General features: G+C 36.4%; 1 protein-coding gene, 1 long non-coding RNA gene and 1 pseudogene across 4 annotated transcripts in view; 2 read left to right on the top strand and 1 right to left on the bottom strand.

Moving 5' to 3' along the window:
* LOC100879986 (uncharacterized) overlaps positions 1-15299 on the bottom strand; it is a 72390-nt gene that overhangs the window by 7427 nt on the left and 49664 nt on the right. The window contains exons 3-4 of the mRNA XM_076535059.1: positions 8607-9003; positions 701-788 (exon numbers count right to left, since the gene is read on the bottom strand). Of these exons, the coding sequence (XP_076391174.1) occupies positions 701-763 (63 nt within the window). The 5' untranslated portion in view covers positions 764-788; positions 8607-9003. The remainder of the gene's footprint in view (positions 1-700; positions 789-8606; positions 9004-15299) is intronic.
* Positions 5789-7947, top strand: LOC105663250 (uncharacterized; annotated as a pseudogene). The gene is made up of 2 exons (XR_013039222.1): positions 5789-6435; positions 6524-7947. The product of XR_013039222.1 is annotated as an uncharacterized LOC105663250 (transcript).
* Positions 8874-11753, top strand: LOC105663249 (uncharacterized). Of its 2 annotated transcripts, XR_013039225.1 has the most exons (3): positions 8874-8937; positions 9579-9855; positions 10701-11753. It is a non-coding gene; the product is annotated as an uncharacterized LOC105663249 (long non-coding RNA). The 2 variants fall into 2 exon arrangements; XR_013039224.1 differs by lacking the exon at positions 10701-11753 and having other exon boundaries at positions 9579-10058.

Here is a 15299-nt window from a genome sequence, read left to right as displayed (position 1 = left end):
AAAAAGGAGGAGGTTACTCAATTCGATCAGTATATTTTTTTTTTTTTTTTTTTCTATGTATGTTCGCGCATTACGCCTAGCTGGATGGACCGATCGGAATGAAACCTTTTGCATATGGTAAGTGCTGACTCCCCATTGGTACCATTATCAAAAAATTTTTCATTTTAAAATTGCAAAGTGTTGTTATTGCAAAAAACCGGCAACTTTTGAAATAAACTTTTCTCGATTTTAGTGTGCTTTTAATATCTTATCACGGACATGATTCTGAACAATTTTGTTCATATACGAAGTTTGCGGAAAACTTTTATTTTCAAGATATTAGTGAAAAATTGTTATTAACTTTTGAAATCAACTTCGAACGATTTTAATGTCCTTCGAATATATTGTTAGGGGCGTGGTTCTGGACAACTTTTTCCTCTTGCATAATTGACGGAAAGCTTTTGTTTTCGAGATATTAGCGAAAATTGTTGTTAACTTATGAAACCAACTTCGAACGATTCTTGTCTTTCTAATACGTTATTAGTGGCATGATTCTGAACGAGTTTTTCCTTATGAATTATTGACGGAAAACTCTAGTTTTCGTCATATTAGCGAAAAAACTATTGTTATTAATATTAGTGGAACGCCCCGCGCTATGCACGGGAAAGACAAGAAAGGGCAATTACAATGCTCTGTACCAAAACACTAAACTAAGCTTTACCGCTCTGACACGCGACTTATACAGCAAGATGAGTTCACGTTGACGTTGGTGTATTATTCCCATTGCTTGGTACAGTCTCCGTATCGTTCTAAAAATGCATCAATTTGATTTGTTAGAACATTTGTTGCGCAGGATCTGCTATTATTTTACGGATACTTTGACCCTTGCGCAGTCCTAAACCGTCAGAGATACACATGCGCAGTAAATTTTTGCAAAGAAAGTTAACAAAGAACAAATGGATGAAGCACCCTCAATCATGATGTAACTAGTTTGTACTTGTCCCTGAAAGAGTGCCCCTTATTTTTTTTTCTATGCATGTTCGCCGGTTTTTTCCTAAGTGGGTGGTCCGATCGGAACAAAGCCTCTCGCATCTTGTAGATTCTGACTCCCCATTGGTACCATTACCAAAAATGTTTTCATTTTTTGGTTGCAAAGGATTATTGTTGCAAAAAAAATTGAAAAACGAATATCCATGTTGTCTTTTACTTAATTATGCTCATGGCATTTACGCAGACAAAAAAAAAGCCCGGAAGAACTGTCTCACAGTATCCTATACAATTCTCCCCATTTCATTAAAAAGCGTGAAATAAAATAATTTTCAGAAAAAAAATACACCGACTTCGAAATGCACTAAAAAGTATAAAATAATTTCTATTTCCTAATGAAGTAATTTCTATTTCATTCAATCATACAATTACGTCACAGATATTAATGAAACCTATTTACTCGTTAGGTAGTATATTAAATACATTTCAACTTTTTCGGAGGCGGCGCAAAATTAAAAATACCTCAGTAAACGTTCCTGCCAATAACCAGTTGATTGTGGTATGACGTATTGGAAATTAATAAATCCTGAGAAAGAATACGAACCATTATAGATATATCTGGTAATATACGTAAATGTAACGACTGCATCTTCATTTCGCAACGTTTCTGATATAAATGAAATTGAATTGACTTCGTTCGCATGTGGAAGCCATGGATCTAAGAACCTATAAACGGAGCTCACGACGCGGGAATTACCAAATTTGCGGCAGATGGGTTCTATCTTTATAGTATATGCGGCGATCGAGTCTTTCCGTCGCATACTCTATGAATCTAGCCCTTTGCGGACTACCGCCGCATGTATGCGTTCTGCGTAAATCATCAAATTGGCCGAAGAACTCATATGCGTTTGGCAAATACAGTTGATTGAGCCGAGAAACGCACATATGTGTCCCACGTAAATGCGTGGGTACGGCCGAGAAACTTAACTATGCGTTCCGCGAAAACAACTGATAGAGCCGAGAAACGCGTACATGTGTGCATGCACGTAAATCTGTGCATGTACATATAATATGTCCAGAATTTGACTTGGAATGCTATGAACGAAAACCGCGTTTAAGCAGAAATATGCGCTGGCAATTTTTAATGACTATCGCAGAAGGAGCTCGGCTCCACGGTACGGTTCACTTCGAACCGTCCCATCCGCAAGGGGCTAGATAGACCATAGTTACATTCTATACGCACTAACACCTACTTCGCCGCGTACTGTCGAGTTATATGTATAGAAAAAAAATAGCTATACAAGCTTTGCCTATGTTCGGCTGTCCAAAGGTTGACATGTTCAAAAAAATCTTTTAATTATGCGCCGCCTCCGAAAAGGTTGAAATGTATTTAATATACGACCTAACGAGTAAATAGGTTTCATTCATATCTGTTACGTAATTGTATGATTGAATGAAATAGAAATTACTTCATTAGGAAATAGAAATTATTTTATACTTTTTAGTGCATTTCGAAGTCGGTGTATTTTTTTTCTGAAAATTATTTTTTTCGTACAATAGCGTTAAATTTTTAGTTTCGTTTCGTCCTCGATAGCCTAATCCTGTCATAAATTCGGTAATTCTGAAGGGTCATTTCGACAGTACATTCGTTACGGTACTTTACGGCTATTGGGCCTGAGACCCAGAGGACAAACCCCGGCGTTGCCGGACTTGCAGATTTCTCACGTACGCTCTGGCACCGCCCCATCCTCCTAAAGAAACGCGTTAAGGGCGTAACGGAAGGGTGGGAGGAAGTCAAGGGACACGTTGATTGGAAAATCAAAAATCAAATGATGACCAATCAGCGTGTTTCCAAAACTTTCGCCAGGGCTCTTTAGCTCGCAAGAACCGAGAGCTAAGGGCAGAACAAAATTATCATTCGAACAGAACATATCTCACATTCAAAGAGAACAAAATTACCCGTCGCACAGTGGCAAAAAACGGCGAAAATGTGGACAAAACTAAGGGACTTAGTTTTAATAAGGCAGTTAATATCTTCGATTCTGAGATAAATTATTCAAATGTTTTTCGATAAGGTGATTATATTAATATTATAAATTAATTTTTTGTGTTAAAAATCGAATTTTTATTTGTCAGTTAACTAATACGGTTAGTTAACTAGTACGTATGAATTTTTATCTCGGAAACTATTTATCGAAATTAATTGAATCTTTCTGCATTTTAATCTTGAATGTTTGAACTATCACAATAATATTTTTTTCATTAACAAATTCATTCTTTAATATCAAAAATTGTAAATAAATTTTTATTTTTTAAATTGTTGAATAAACTTTAAATATCTAATATGTAATATATATATGGATGAGGATATTGAAATCTTACCTACAAAACAAGACCTTTTGCAAAGGTCAGCAACGACATACGAGGTGTGACACAAAAGTAACGAGACTAGTCCAATAAATCATTGTACCTGCAGAATCAGTTCTCTGTGACATTATCACCTTCAAAGTAGTCCCCTTCAGCATTCACACATTTTTGTATTTGGTGCTGCCATTGCTGCTAACAATTTTGGAACGAGGTTTTTGGAAGTCCCTTTAGGAGATTCTCCGTTTCTGCCTGAACTTCTTTAACTGAGGTGAAATGGGTTCCCATTAAGCAAAATTTAACTTTAGGAAATAAAAAAAAGTCTCATGGAGCCAAATCAGATGAATAAGGAGGATGCCCCATCACAGTAATATTTTTACTGGTCAGAAACTACTTGACAGATAGTGCCGTGTGAGCGGATGCATTGTCCAGGTGCAACGACCATCCATCGCTTCATAACTGTGGCCTTTCTTTCCAAATTTTTTCACTAAATCTTTTTAGGACTTTAATGTAATAGTATTGGTTAACAGTCTGACCACTGGGAAACCACTCAACCATTACAATTTCATTAATGTGGAATTTTGATTTTGACATGCGTGCTTTTTGGGTTTTGGGGATCCTGGAGACTTCCACTCCATTGACTGGCGCTTACATTCTGGGTCATAGGTAAAAATCCAAGTCTCATCACATGTTACAAAAGATTTCAACAAATTTTACAAAAAACTTGATGTTTATATGCTGTTCGACTTTTACGTTAGACATCTTTCCGGCAGAATGCAGTTGCACGTGTTCACTAAATAACGCAATACTTCCAAATGGTATGACCGATTCAATCGAAATTGGCAACATGGATAGAGGAGGTATGTGGGATGATGCCACGAAAAAACAATTGCTGCCAATTCCATTGTTTTTTCAAGCTACAGACCTAGTCTCGTTACTTTTGTGTCACACCTCGTATTTGAAAAACATCTGAAACCGCTGTTGTCGCACATGATACTAAGGCGCGCAAGTGAACAAAAACTTAGAAAACCGCAAATTACCGCAAGATATCGTTACAGATTCTTATTTAGGAAGCTTCCAGCTTTCATTTAAGCCTACTTGGTAAGTGAACCGAGGTGGAATTCACAACTTTTCCCTTATATAAACATTAAGTACGTTTATGGTTTATATCTCCTTTTTCAGTTTATATCAATGTTAAAGATAAACCTTTTGATGTGGAACCTACATAATTATTAGACTAAAATATCATAAAAAATGCCAATAAACCTAGATAAACATAATAGTTAAATAATAATTAAGAAGTATTATGTTAAACTTCGTTGACCGTGGAGCGTTCGGAATTGCTGTTGCCGCACGCGCTAATAGGGTGCGCGTATGCACAAAAATGTAAAGAACTCAAAAGACCGCAAATTACCGCAAGATATCATTATAGATCCTTGTTCGGGAAGCTTCCAGCTTTCATTTAAGCCTATTTGGTAGGTGAACCGAGGTGAAGATCACAACTTTTTCCTTCCATAAACATTAAGTATATTTATGGTTTATATCTCTTTCCATATCAATGTTAAAAATAAACATTTTGTTGTGCAATTTGCATTATTATAATACTAAAGTATCATATAAAAAGCCGATAATAGTGAATAAACATAATATTTTAAAAATGATGAACAACATTAAGTTAAACTTTACCCGGAGAAAATTGATTTTATAAAATGTTCAACTTTGGCGGCTTATATCTTCGAAACGATAATAATAAAATCATTAAAACTGTGAGAACAGTATGCACAGATTTCTTATAAACTAGTTCCACTAAATGGATTTAAAAAATTGCGATTTTCATTTTTTGACTTTTGTCCATGTTTTCGCCGTTTTTCGCCACTGTGCGTCGCGCAGAACATAACGAACGGAACACAGTTAGCAGTCGAATTGAGTACAATTTCCGAGAAGTCAATCACTACGTTCGGACTCACTTTGAACTACTGCTCCAAAGTTAAGTCCGCAGAGCAGCGCGTCGCGAAGAATCGTAGCCAAACGAGTCACAAGATTTACGACCTCGTGGCACGGAATTAAAAAATCCGTGCGATCAGTTCGCGGCGCGAGTAACTTCGTACGAACGGTTACAACAACACATTTAGGCTCAAATGCTTCAAATTTCATTTTGATGCATGATTCAAATATTCCAATAATGTTTTTATGGTGTCACGCTTAAATAACCGCAGACAAAATAACCGCGACAAAATAACCACGACAAAATAACCGACGACAAAATATCCGAATGACAAAATAACTGACGACAAAATAACCAAACGACAAAATAACCGTGTTGGTCTAATGTCGAATAAACACACACAAAAACCATGATAAAAAGGCACAACACGGTAACAAGCTTATGTGTTGGCGTATATTTCGATAAAAACACACAAAATAACTACGGACTTTTTATAAACTATGATGTTTTGGATAAATTTTGGATAAATTTGGATATATTTATGTGTCACTCTCACAATCACATAAAAATTGTTATGAAAACTTTGAATATAGTTTTCTATCCAACGTTATTATGTTATTATATCATTATCTTTGAATGATAATTAATTTAATAAAATTTCGATATGTAACAGTATTTTGTTTTTTATGTTTAATTTTAAAATAAAATATTTCGAATATAAGACGTAATCTTTAAGAATTTATAATTCCCACTCGATTTGATTGTAGTGGCGCTCTCTATCATCATTAATATAGGTAAGTAAGACCGACACCATCCAACGAATTTGTGTGTGTTAGTGTCTCGGGTGTTTTCAGACTACGCTATATTAAGTCACATTCTCTGGCAAAAAGTATAAACAAGTTATTTTTAATGATATAATTGTTTATTTAAATAATTATCATTAGATTTACTTGTTCTTAAAAGTGTATTAAACTAATATGTCATAATAATGCCACTGCAATTTATTATTTCCAACAAAGGAATAAAACAGCTGCAATTAAATGGGTATATATTTAACCTCAAAAGTAGAAATCAAAGTAGCATCACATAGCGTTGTAAAGCTTATTATTCTGATGTTAATTGCAAAGTTACTGTTCGTACTGATAGTGATAAATGTACTGGTATGTTTTATAAAATATTTATAATATTATTTCAATTATTTATTTGTTGATATTTGCTTCTTATTTATCTTATTTTATAATTGAATAGGTAATGTTATTGGTGAGGTGCTTATTCACGATCATGCTGCGGACATATCTTTTGTTGAAGCCAAAAAAGTATTAAGAAAAATCAGTAAACGTTGTCGCAATAATGATGATCCACCGGCGTCGGTCATTGAAAATGTTCTTGCGACGGTATCATCTCCAGTAGTGGCTCGCTTGTCAAAAATGGTACCAATGTCACGTAATATTCAGCGTGTACGTAAAGCAAATGTTGGAAATGATGATATTTCTGTTGCTGCTGCTGCGAAGTCTTGTCAAGATTTAAATATTCCTGATGGGTTTTTTGTAATTGAAAAAGGCGAAGACATGTTGCTTTATGATAGTGGACAGAATAAAAATCGTATGTTGATATTAACTACTCAATCAAATTTAAATTGTCTCTATGAATCATCTCAATGGGCTGCTGATGGTACATTTTCATCTGTACCAGTAATATTTAAGCAGCTATATACACTTCATGGATGGAAAAATATGAAAATGTTACCGTTAGTATATATATTATTGTCTAACAAGAAAAAGCATCTTTATACTGAAGTGCTGACAGTCTTGAAAAATCATATGCCTACTTTGGAGCCTACGAGAGTGATGCTTGACTTTGAAAATGGTTCTTTGAATGCTTTCAAGATAGTATTTCCAAATGCCAAAATTATTGGATGCTTATTTCATTATTCTCAATGCCTCTGGAGAAATGTACAGTTAACTGGATTACAGCGCAAATATAACACTGATACTCGTTTTGCGTTGAATATACGCATGTTACTCGCTTTATCATTTGTTCCTATTGATGATGTTCGTAGTGCATTTGATCAACTTGTTGAAACGAAGTATTACAAAGATCATGGAGACGAGTTACATGGAATTCTTGATTATTTTGAGCGCGCTTGGATAGGTGTATTATCTAGGAGTGGCAAGTCACGATTAAAGCCATACTTTGCATTAAGTCTATGGAATTATTATGAAGCTGTTATTAATGATTTGATTCGGAGTAACAATGCTGTTGAGGGATGGTACAGGTCCTTTAATAAAAAGGTTCGTGTTGCTCATGCTAGTTTTAATAAATTTATTGATGAAATCAGAGCCAATTAAAACTGATGTATTAATTACGCAAGCTGACACTGGATTAGGCATTGCTAGTAAACGTAGACGTGAATATGTTGATTTGGATTATCGTTTGAAAAATATTGTTTTATCATATGATCGTAATAAAATAATTAAATATTTACATGATATTGCGACAATTCTTATGTTGTAAATTGAAAGTTTTTCGAAAAGAATTTGCTAAAATGTTTTATATTTGATATCTAAAAGTAATATTAATGATACGACTGTGATTATTAGTTATTGACTAAGTTTGTTACAGAAAAAAATGTTTAATACTAGATTCGATAAAAATTCATGTGGTAGTTATTAATTGAAAACATTAGTTATCTAATAAAAAATGTCATATGTTATATATTTTAAGTAACTAACAATTTGATAAAATGTTATATTTAGTATATGTTAAGATAATATAAATGATATGACTGTGATTGTTAACTATTAACTGATACAATAATTATAAGCTAAGAATCTTATTCAACATAGTATTTAATTTGTTCTAATGCATACTTGGTAATTATCAAATAACTGTGATTTGTCTATATTAATATGACTGTAAAAATATAATTGCGACTTATGTTATAATTACCGAATAAGAATAAAAATAATTTAATAGAAAATGTCACGTAAAATGTCAATGTAATAAATATGTCATAAATATGTAATAAATATGTTGGTTGAATATAATTAATATGTGGTGTTATAGTGTTAAACGATTATTTTGTTATTCGGTTATTTTGTCGTCGGTTATTTTGTCATTCGGTTATTTTGTCGTTCGGTTATTTTGTCGAGGTTATTTTTACTTTGGTTGAACTGTTACGCAACCTCTTTTATGATGCATCCTAGCTACCAACTAGTTACATCACCACATATCAAAAAAGTTTAAACTTATAATTGAATATAACAATCTGTTGATTATAAATGAGGAAGAAACGCAATATATTTTATAAATAATTCAGAATTATAAAAACCTTTATCCTAATGCATGCAAATGTATATTAACACAGAATACACAGAGTGTCCCAAGTTTTTCCAGCCAAACTTTGCCAATGTGTTCTACACGTGTGACGAATACGTCACGCCGTCGCGCACCGTCAACTGCATTCCGTCAACTGCGTTCCGTCAACCACGCACCGTCAGCCGCGCACCGTCAGCCGCGCACCGCGAGGTGGGGACCCCCCACCGACATCCAATACTAAGTACTTGGGTAGCGATCGATCGAAGGATCAAGGAGTTGGCTCGGGGATGCGGCCTCGACAGGACCTCTCCGCAGCAGTGTTGGGCAGTCCCAGTGCATGCGCTGTAAGCTATCCGTAGAAGTCCTCAGTAGCGTATACACTTTGATGAAATATAAGGTATCATTAGGCCCTAGTGAGGAAAAAAAAATAAATTTGAAGAAAATTGCAGGAAAGAGAATAAAACGGTTTAATAATACAACAGATTATATATAATAAAAGTAATATTAAATTTATTTATGATTATTATTATTTTTTACGTTTGCAGCCGATTTGTTATATGAATTCCAATATTTGTTGCAAGAGCAAAGGAAAAAGATACCGCTCGATTTTTATCAGATCTATGCATGTTAACAAAATAAAATCCATGTATTTCTTTGTTATTGTTTCTCTGATATTATAATTTTCACACGTATAAAATATAGTTATTCAAAGAGGTCCTTCCAAGTTGCTTTTCTTAAATAATAAATTCATTTAGTGTTTTAAAAGTTATTGTGCTTTTGTGTTATTTTAAATATAATAATCTCCCATATTCCATTATATTATTCCCATTATATTATATTATATAATTCACGATATATATATAGAGTTGTATAGTTTTATACAGTCATGTATATAACTAACCTAACCCAGCCTAATGTAATCTAACCCATCCTATACATTCATAGTTTACAGTGCAATTATAAGAATTTTTGAAAAATTATGTAGGATCATTAAGGTGCCCTCATCAGTCACTACTGCGTGTACCGGCTAGATACGGCATTGGCAGTAAGCTGTGACGTCACCTGACGCATGCGCATAAAGCTTTCACGTGAGATAAAATCTCACGACTGCCCAACACTGCTCCGGATGTCCTCTCTGAGGCACTAAAGCTTCCCAGTCTGCGGATAGCCCCGGGCTGGCGAGCTGGAGGCCGGCGTCGCGTCGGTGCGACGGATAGACCTCGTATCGGGGCTGTTCGCGCCAACTCCAGGAACAAATCTCGGTAATATTAGTAAGAAAAAGGCAGGCCAGAAGTGGCCATTAACCTGGTGTTAATTACTCTCCTACCCTCCTCCTCCTCCCTGACGCGAGTAGACCTAATTATAATCCATATACTTTTCATTATTTTTGTTGTTATTGCTATTGTTATTTGTTAATTTCATTTTTATTATCGTTTTATTGAATAAACCTTATTGTTGAAAGATATTGACCTGTGGATTTCACTCCTTAACCGCGCAGAATATTATTTCGATTGCAATCTTCTATCCAAATCATCAAACATTTTTCTGTTTTTGGCATTAGTGAATCTTTTACACGTGAAGATTTACTTAAGGTCTGCAACGATCTAGACATTACAGCACTCCTAATTTTACTTTCATTTTGTTTAATTGTTCGTATTGTTGACTCGTTTAGCTCCAGATTCTTTGCTATTGCTGTTGGTTTCTTACCATTATTTAGCTGATCCAAAATATCAATTTTTTGTTGTAGAGAAATAAATTTCCTTTTTAATTTAGGCTTTGTTTCCTTTTCACTTGTCATGGCTGAGAAATAAATATTTTATTTAAAATAAAAATTATGAAAATGAAATTTCTACACCTTTTAGTAGATATGTTGAGGTAAATTGACTGGTATCTTCTTCTACGCAAGAATGAGAGGCTCGGGCAAATTAAACGAACATCACGTTCGCATGTTAACGGCGACTGGGGCGAAGAGACGCGTTAGAGAAAACAAAAGAATATTATACGAGTTATTTACAACAAAAGAATATTATACGAATATTACACGTGTTATACGAGGGACATGAAATCGTATTGTATGAAAACGCGTTATAAGAGTACCGTGTTATAGGGGGGATTACTGTATGCTGCTGATGGAAAAAAATTAGAAGAGACTGTATTATCGCTCATTGAACCGTATAGGAACATGTGGCACCATATATATGAAGACAATTACTACAATAGTATCAACATGGTTAAAGTCTTTTAAAAAATAAAGTGCGAGTGTGCGGGACAATTCGAAAGAACAGAGGTCTTCCTCAATCACTCCAAACGGCCAAACTTTCAAGAGGCCAGCATGAATTTCGTAGAGGTGACCATATTCCATTGAAAGTATGGAATAATGGCAAAAGAAACGTAAATATGATCTCGACAATACATTCTGCATAAATGGCGGGATCTGGAAGCAGAAGTAGGACATCAGATTGCCTCATACAGAAACCTATTTCAATAATAGATTACAATAAATATATGAAGGGCGTAGATCGCGCAGATCAGTATCTGTCCTATTACTCCGTTTTTAGGAAGACAAAAAATGGACGAAACGTGTCACAATGTTCTCTATCAACTATGCACTTTTTAATACCTTTAAAGTATGTACAGTTCTAAACGGAAAGAAGATTGCACATACAAATTTTCTGCACAAAGCGGCACTTTCATGGATAGAAGATTGCGAAGCTAAAGAACAAGATAAAGATCTACCTAATTCCGAATCCACAAGAATCACATCCCGATTTGATCATCCCGGAAGACTAGCAAATTTTGAAAAGCATAAACGGGCAAATATAGTGACCAGTGGTCGATGTCAAAAACCCTTAAGGCAATGCAGAGTTTGTTCAATTAAAAGAAAAGAAGCAGAACAGGTTTCATCTGTAAATTTTGCAACGTTCCATTGCACAAAGGTGACTGTTTCGAGTGATATCATACTTTAAAAAAATAGTAAACAAGTTCTTTTTCGAAAAATATTGTGTAACGTAGCCGTTTCCTCCACCGGCGTTGCTAGGTGGCGTACGCGGCTTACGGACTCCCTTGTGCCGGACGCTTCAGCGCGCCAGGGTCAACGCGAGGGGGCCGATCGCGGAAGGAAGGGGACTGGTCGCGGGTAAAAGAGAACACTGGAGCTAACGTTAACCTATACTTTATTATTATTTGTATCCGCCGGGGGCGCAGGTGGAGTCGCCTCGTCTTCTACAGTCTTCGGTTTCTATAAGATACAGAACGGTGTTAGATGAGTCGGTTTTACAATATGGCGGCGGTGGCGGCGCCGGTCTTACAAACTAACGCTTACAATATATAGTCTTACATACTACGCACTTATATACTACGCTATCCTATCCTTACATTCTATCTTACATCTAGATCCGACGCGGCGTTCGCGATTCGGTCGGTCGATCGGGGAAACGCCTCGCGGAGTTTACGGGTCGGTCGGAGGAACGCGTTCGCGGGCTTCGCGGTACTTATACTACGGATCGGTGCGCGATCGAGAAGAGGAGGAGGGTAGAAAAGTAAAGAACACAGGGTAAGTGGCCACTTCTGGCCTTGCCTTGCTCTTATTAAAACTGAGATTGTGTTCCTGGAGTTAGCTTCTCGGCGGTCCGGCAGACTCCGCGCCGTGGCCTGTCCTCCGACGCGGCGTCCACCCCGGCTTACCTACCCCGGGCCTGGCCGCAATGGTAGAGAAGTCGGTGGATCGTTGACTCGGATCCTCCACTGCCGCGGAGCTGGGCCTTGCCGCGGCTCCACGGCCGGTGGAGGTGCCGAGGGTTGGCGCGGCCAGCCCCGGTGCGTGGCCTGTCCTCCGCACCGATGCCGACCTCCAGCTTTCCCAGCCCGAGCCTGTCCGCAGACTGGGGAAGCCTTATTGCCTCGTAGCGAACCTCCGGAGAGGTCCCGTCGGGGCCGAAGCCCCGAGCCAACTCATCGATCACGCGATCGATCAGTGATTAAATGTGTCGGATCTCGGTGGGGGGTCCCCACCTCGCAGTGCGCGGCTGACGGTGCGCGGTCGACGGAGCGCGGCTGACGGAGCGCGGTTGGTGGGGCGCGGCTGACTGCTTGTGACGTATACGTCACAATTGTTATATGGATTATGGTATATTTTATGTAAATATTAAACTGAAAACGATTATAATAGATAAAATAAATATTGTTTAGCACTAATATCATTAAAATAAAAAATTTTATTAAATTTGGTTATCCTATAATAACATAAAGCGTGCAATTTTACCACAGCATAAGAAACGCGCATATATTCCCGCGTGACAGTCTAAGCCCTAAGCCGAAACCGAGCCGGTGTCCGGCATAGGATTCTTGAACCGCTACCAGTCGGTCAAGTGTTAGAATCCCCTGCCTCGAGTAATATAAAACAAGTTAGGCAATTCATGAGTATGGTCAGTTTAGAGGAACACGAAAATGCGCGGCAATATATATTAAAGAAATTAAGCACAAACCCATTACTTGTAATTTTCGTCTCAAACAGAGAAACCGAATCGCAAACAGATGCAAGTGCATTAGAATATGGAACTATTCTTTTTCAAAAGGTAGATGGAGATATGAGGGTAATGACATGTTTTAGTCGCCGCACTACACCAGCAGAATTATCATTCTTACGAACTTAAGACACTTGCTATCGTTAGCGCACTAAAGCATTTTCGTGTATATCTTTTAGGCATTAAATTTAAAATAATAACAGACTGTAATGCTATTAAAGCAACGGAAACGAACAAAGACTTGTTACCGCGCATAGTAAGGTGGTGGATTTTCTTCCAAGACTATGATTTCCACATCGTTTATCGAAAAGAAAAATATGTCGAGCATGTAGACTATCTTAGTCATAGCCTTCCTGACGATTATAGAGTTAATGCTGTCTGTGAGGGATCTTGGTTAGAAACGGCTCAGAAAAAGAACGAGGAAACTCAAAGTCTGATTAAGCGAATAAACGACAATGACATTATATGTAGCGATTTTAGCGTACGTGAGAATATTTTATACCATAAAATACTTTCCGATTCTAGACGAATCATTTACCGTAGTTTTGTACCTAAGGGTAGTAGACTTGGTCTGCTGTGCCTCTATCATGACAAAAATTGTCACGTGGGATTAAATGAAACATTTGACCGGATTTCTAAAAAGTATTGGTTTCCAAACATGATATAGCGTCGAAAGAACACTTGAAAGAAGTATTAAAAAGAGTATAGTGTAATATAGAATTTCACTTTGTTAAAAGTTGTCAATACCCAATATATTACGTGTTCGAAACGAAATATATATGTATACCGATTTTTAACCGACTTCGAAAAAGGAAGAGGTTACTCAATTCGATCAGTATATTTTTTTTTTTTTCCTATGGGTCATTCCACGCCAAATCGATCACTTTTGGAAGTCACCATCTCCGATTTTGCTCTAATCGAAATATATTGTAGTCCATGTGAAATTAGGGGGGGGGTTTAAGTCATCATTTTGCAGGTTTCGAATTTGTTAATGAATGACAAGTCGTCAAAGCTTGCAATTTTTGCCCATTTTGGCGAAAATGGGGTCTACTTGGGAATTTTTTTCTCAGAAACTACTGAACCGATTTAGCTAAATATTTTTTTGTTTTATTCTTGAAGGTTTGGGCTATTTTAAAATATTTTTTTTAGCTTTGTCAATTTGTTATAAAATGTTGAAAAATTTAAACAAATTCTTTTTTTGCGTTTTTCTCAATGAGGGGCGTAAAGGGTTAAAATTAAAAAAAAATATGTTCATATTCTTTGAAGCTTCCCCTTTAAAATGAGTCCTTCAGAATGATGGAGCCTCGAAAATTGACGTCTCTACAAGCTGGAAAAGGACGCGTGGTACCCCGGTTTCAGATAGGCAAGTCGCGCATTCAGCTATTATGATCGGTTATTTTACATCACTGGCCTCAAAACTATACGTGGAGACTTCGTATACGACTAAATGACGCTGTTCATACCTAGTAATGTATATTAGTACTCACTCTTGGCCAATAATACACTTATAGTTATGTTAGATTTAATCCTAAAGTGATACAAGCGTGAACTATTTGTTTGGTTATCGGTTTGAAAATAATAGCAGAGTAAAAGTCATTAGGCTGTAGAAAACATATCTCTCGAGATAGCTACGCAATATGAAAGCAAAAAGAGTTTTATTAATTCAACTATTCATTTAAGTGATTTCGGTGTTTTTGCAAAATGGCATTCTTGTACAACTACTCACGATAGAGGGGCTATGCTATCCTATTGAAGGGAGCACTAAAAGACTTGCAATGTACGTTAGCTTACAAAGATTGTTCGAAAAAATTCATTTCTCACTCCTAAAGATTTATTTGAATGGGCAGAATCATCTTTTTTGAACATAGCATTTAATTATGTAACACAAAATGAATATATTAAATATACCGATTATTTATAAGCTCCTTTGGCAACAGCATTATTAATAACAGGGTCTAAAAGTTTTCTCAGCTTTGCGTCATTATCAAATAAAGAAAATAAAGTAGGACTTGCTCGTACGATAATGATGGCTCCGTACTTACAAGGAAAGGCACGCAAGTGTCCCCCTCCGATTTTGATGAAACTTCATAGGTTTGTTAAGCAGGCAAAAATAAGGGACACGTATTTTTTTTTATCGGCTGAGACGCGGGTTTAAGGGATGAAACGAGCCCTTAAAGTTTCGA

This window comes from Megachile rotundata, chromosome 8, assembly GCF_050947335.1.
Source record: "Megachile rotundata isolate GNS110a chromosome 8, iyMegRotu1, whole genome shotgun sequence".
Lineage (NCBI taxonomy): Eukaryota > Metazoa > Arthropoda > Insecta > Hymenoptera > Megachilidae > Megachile > Megachile rotundata.
This window is presented reverse-complemented; position numbering and strand designations above follow the sequence as displayed.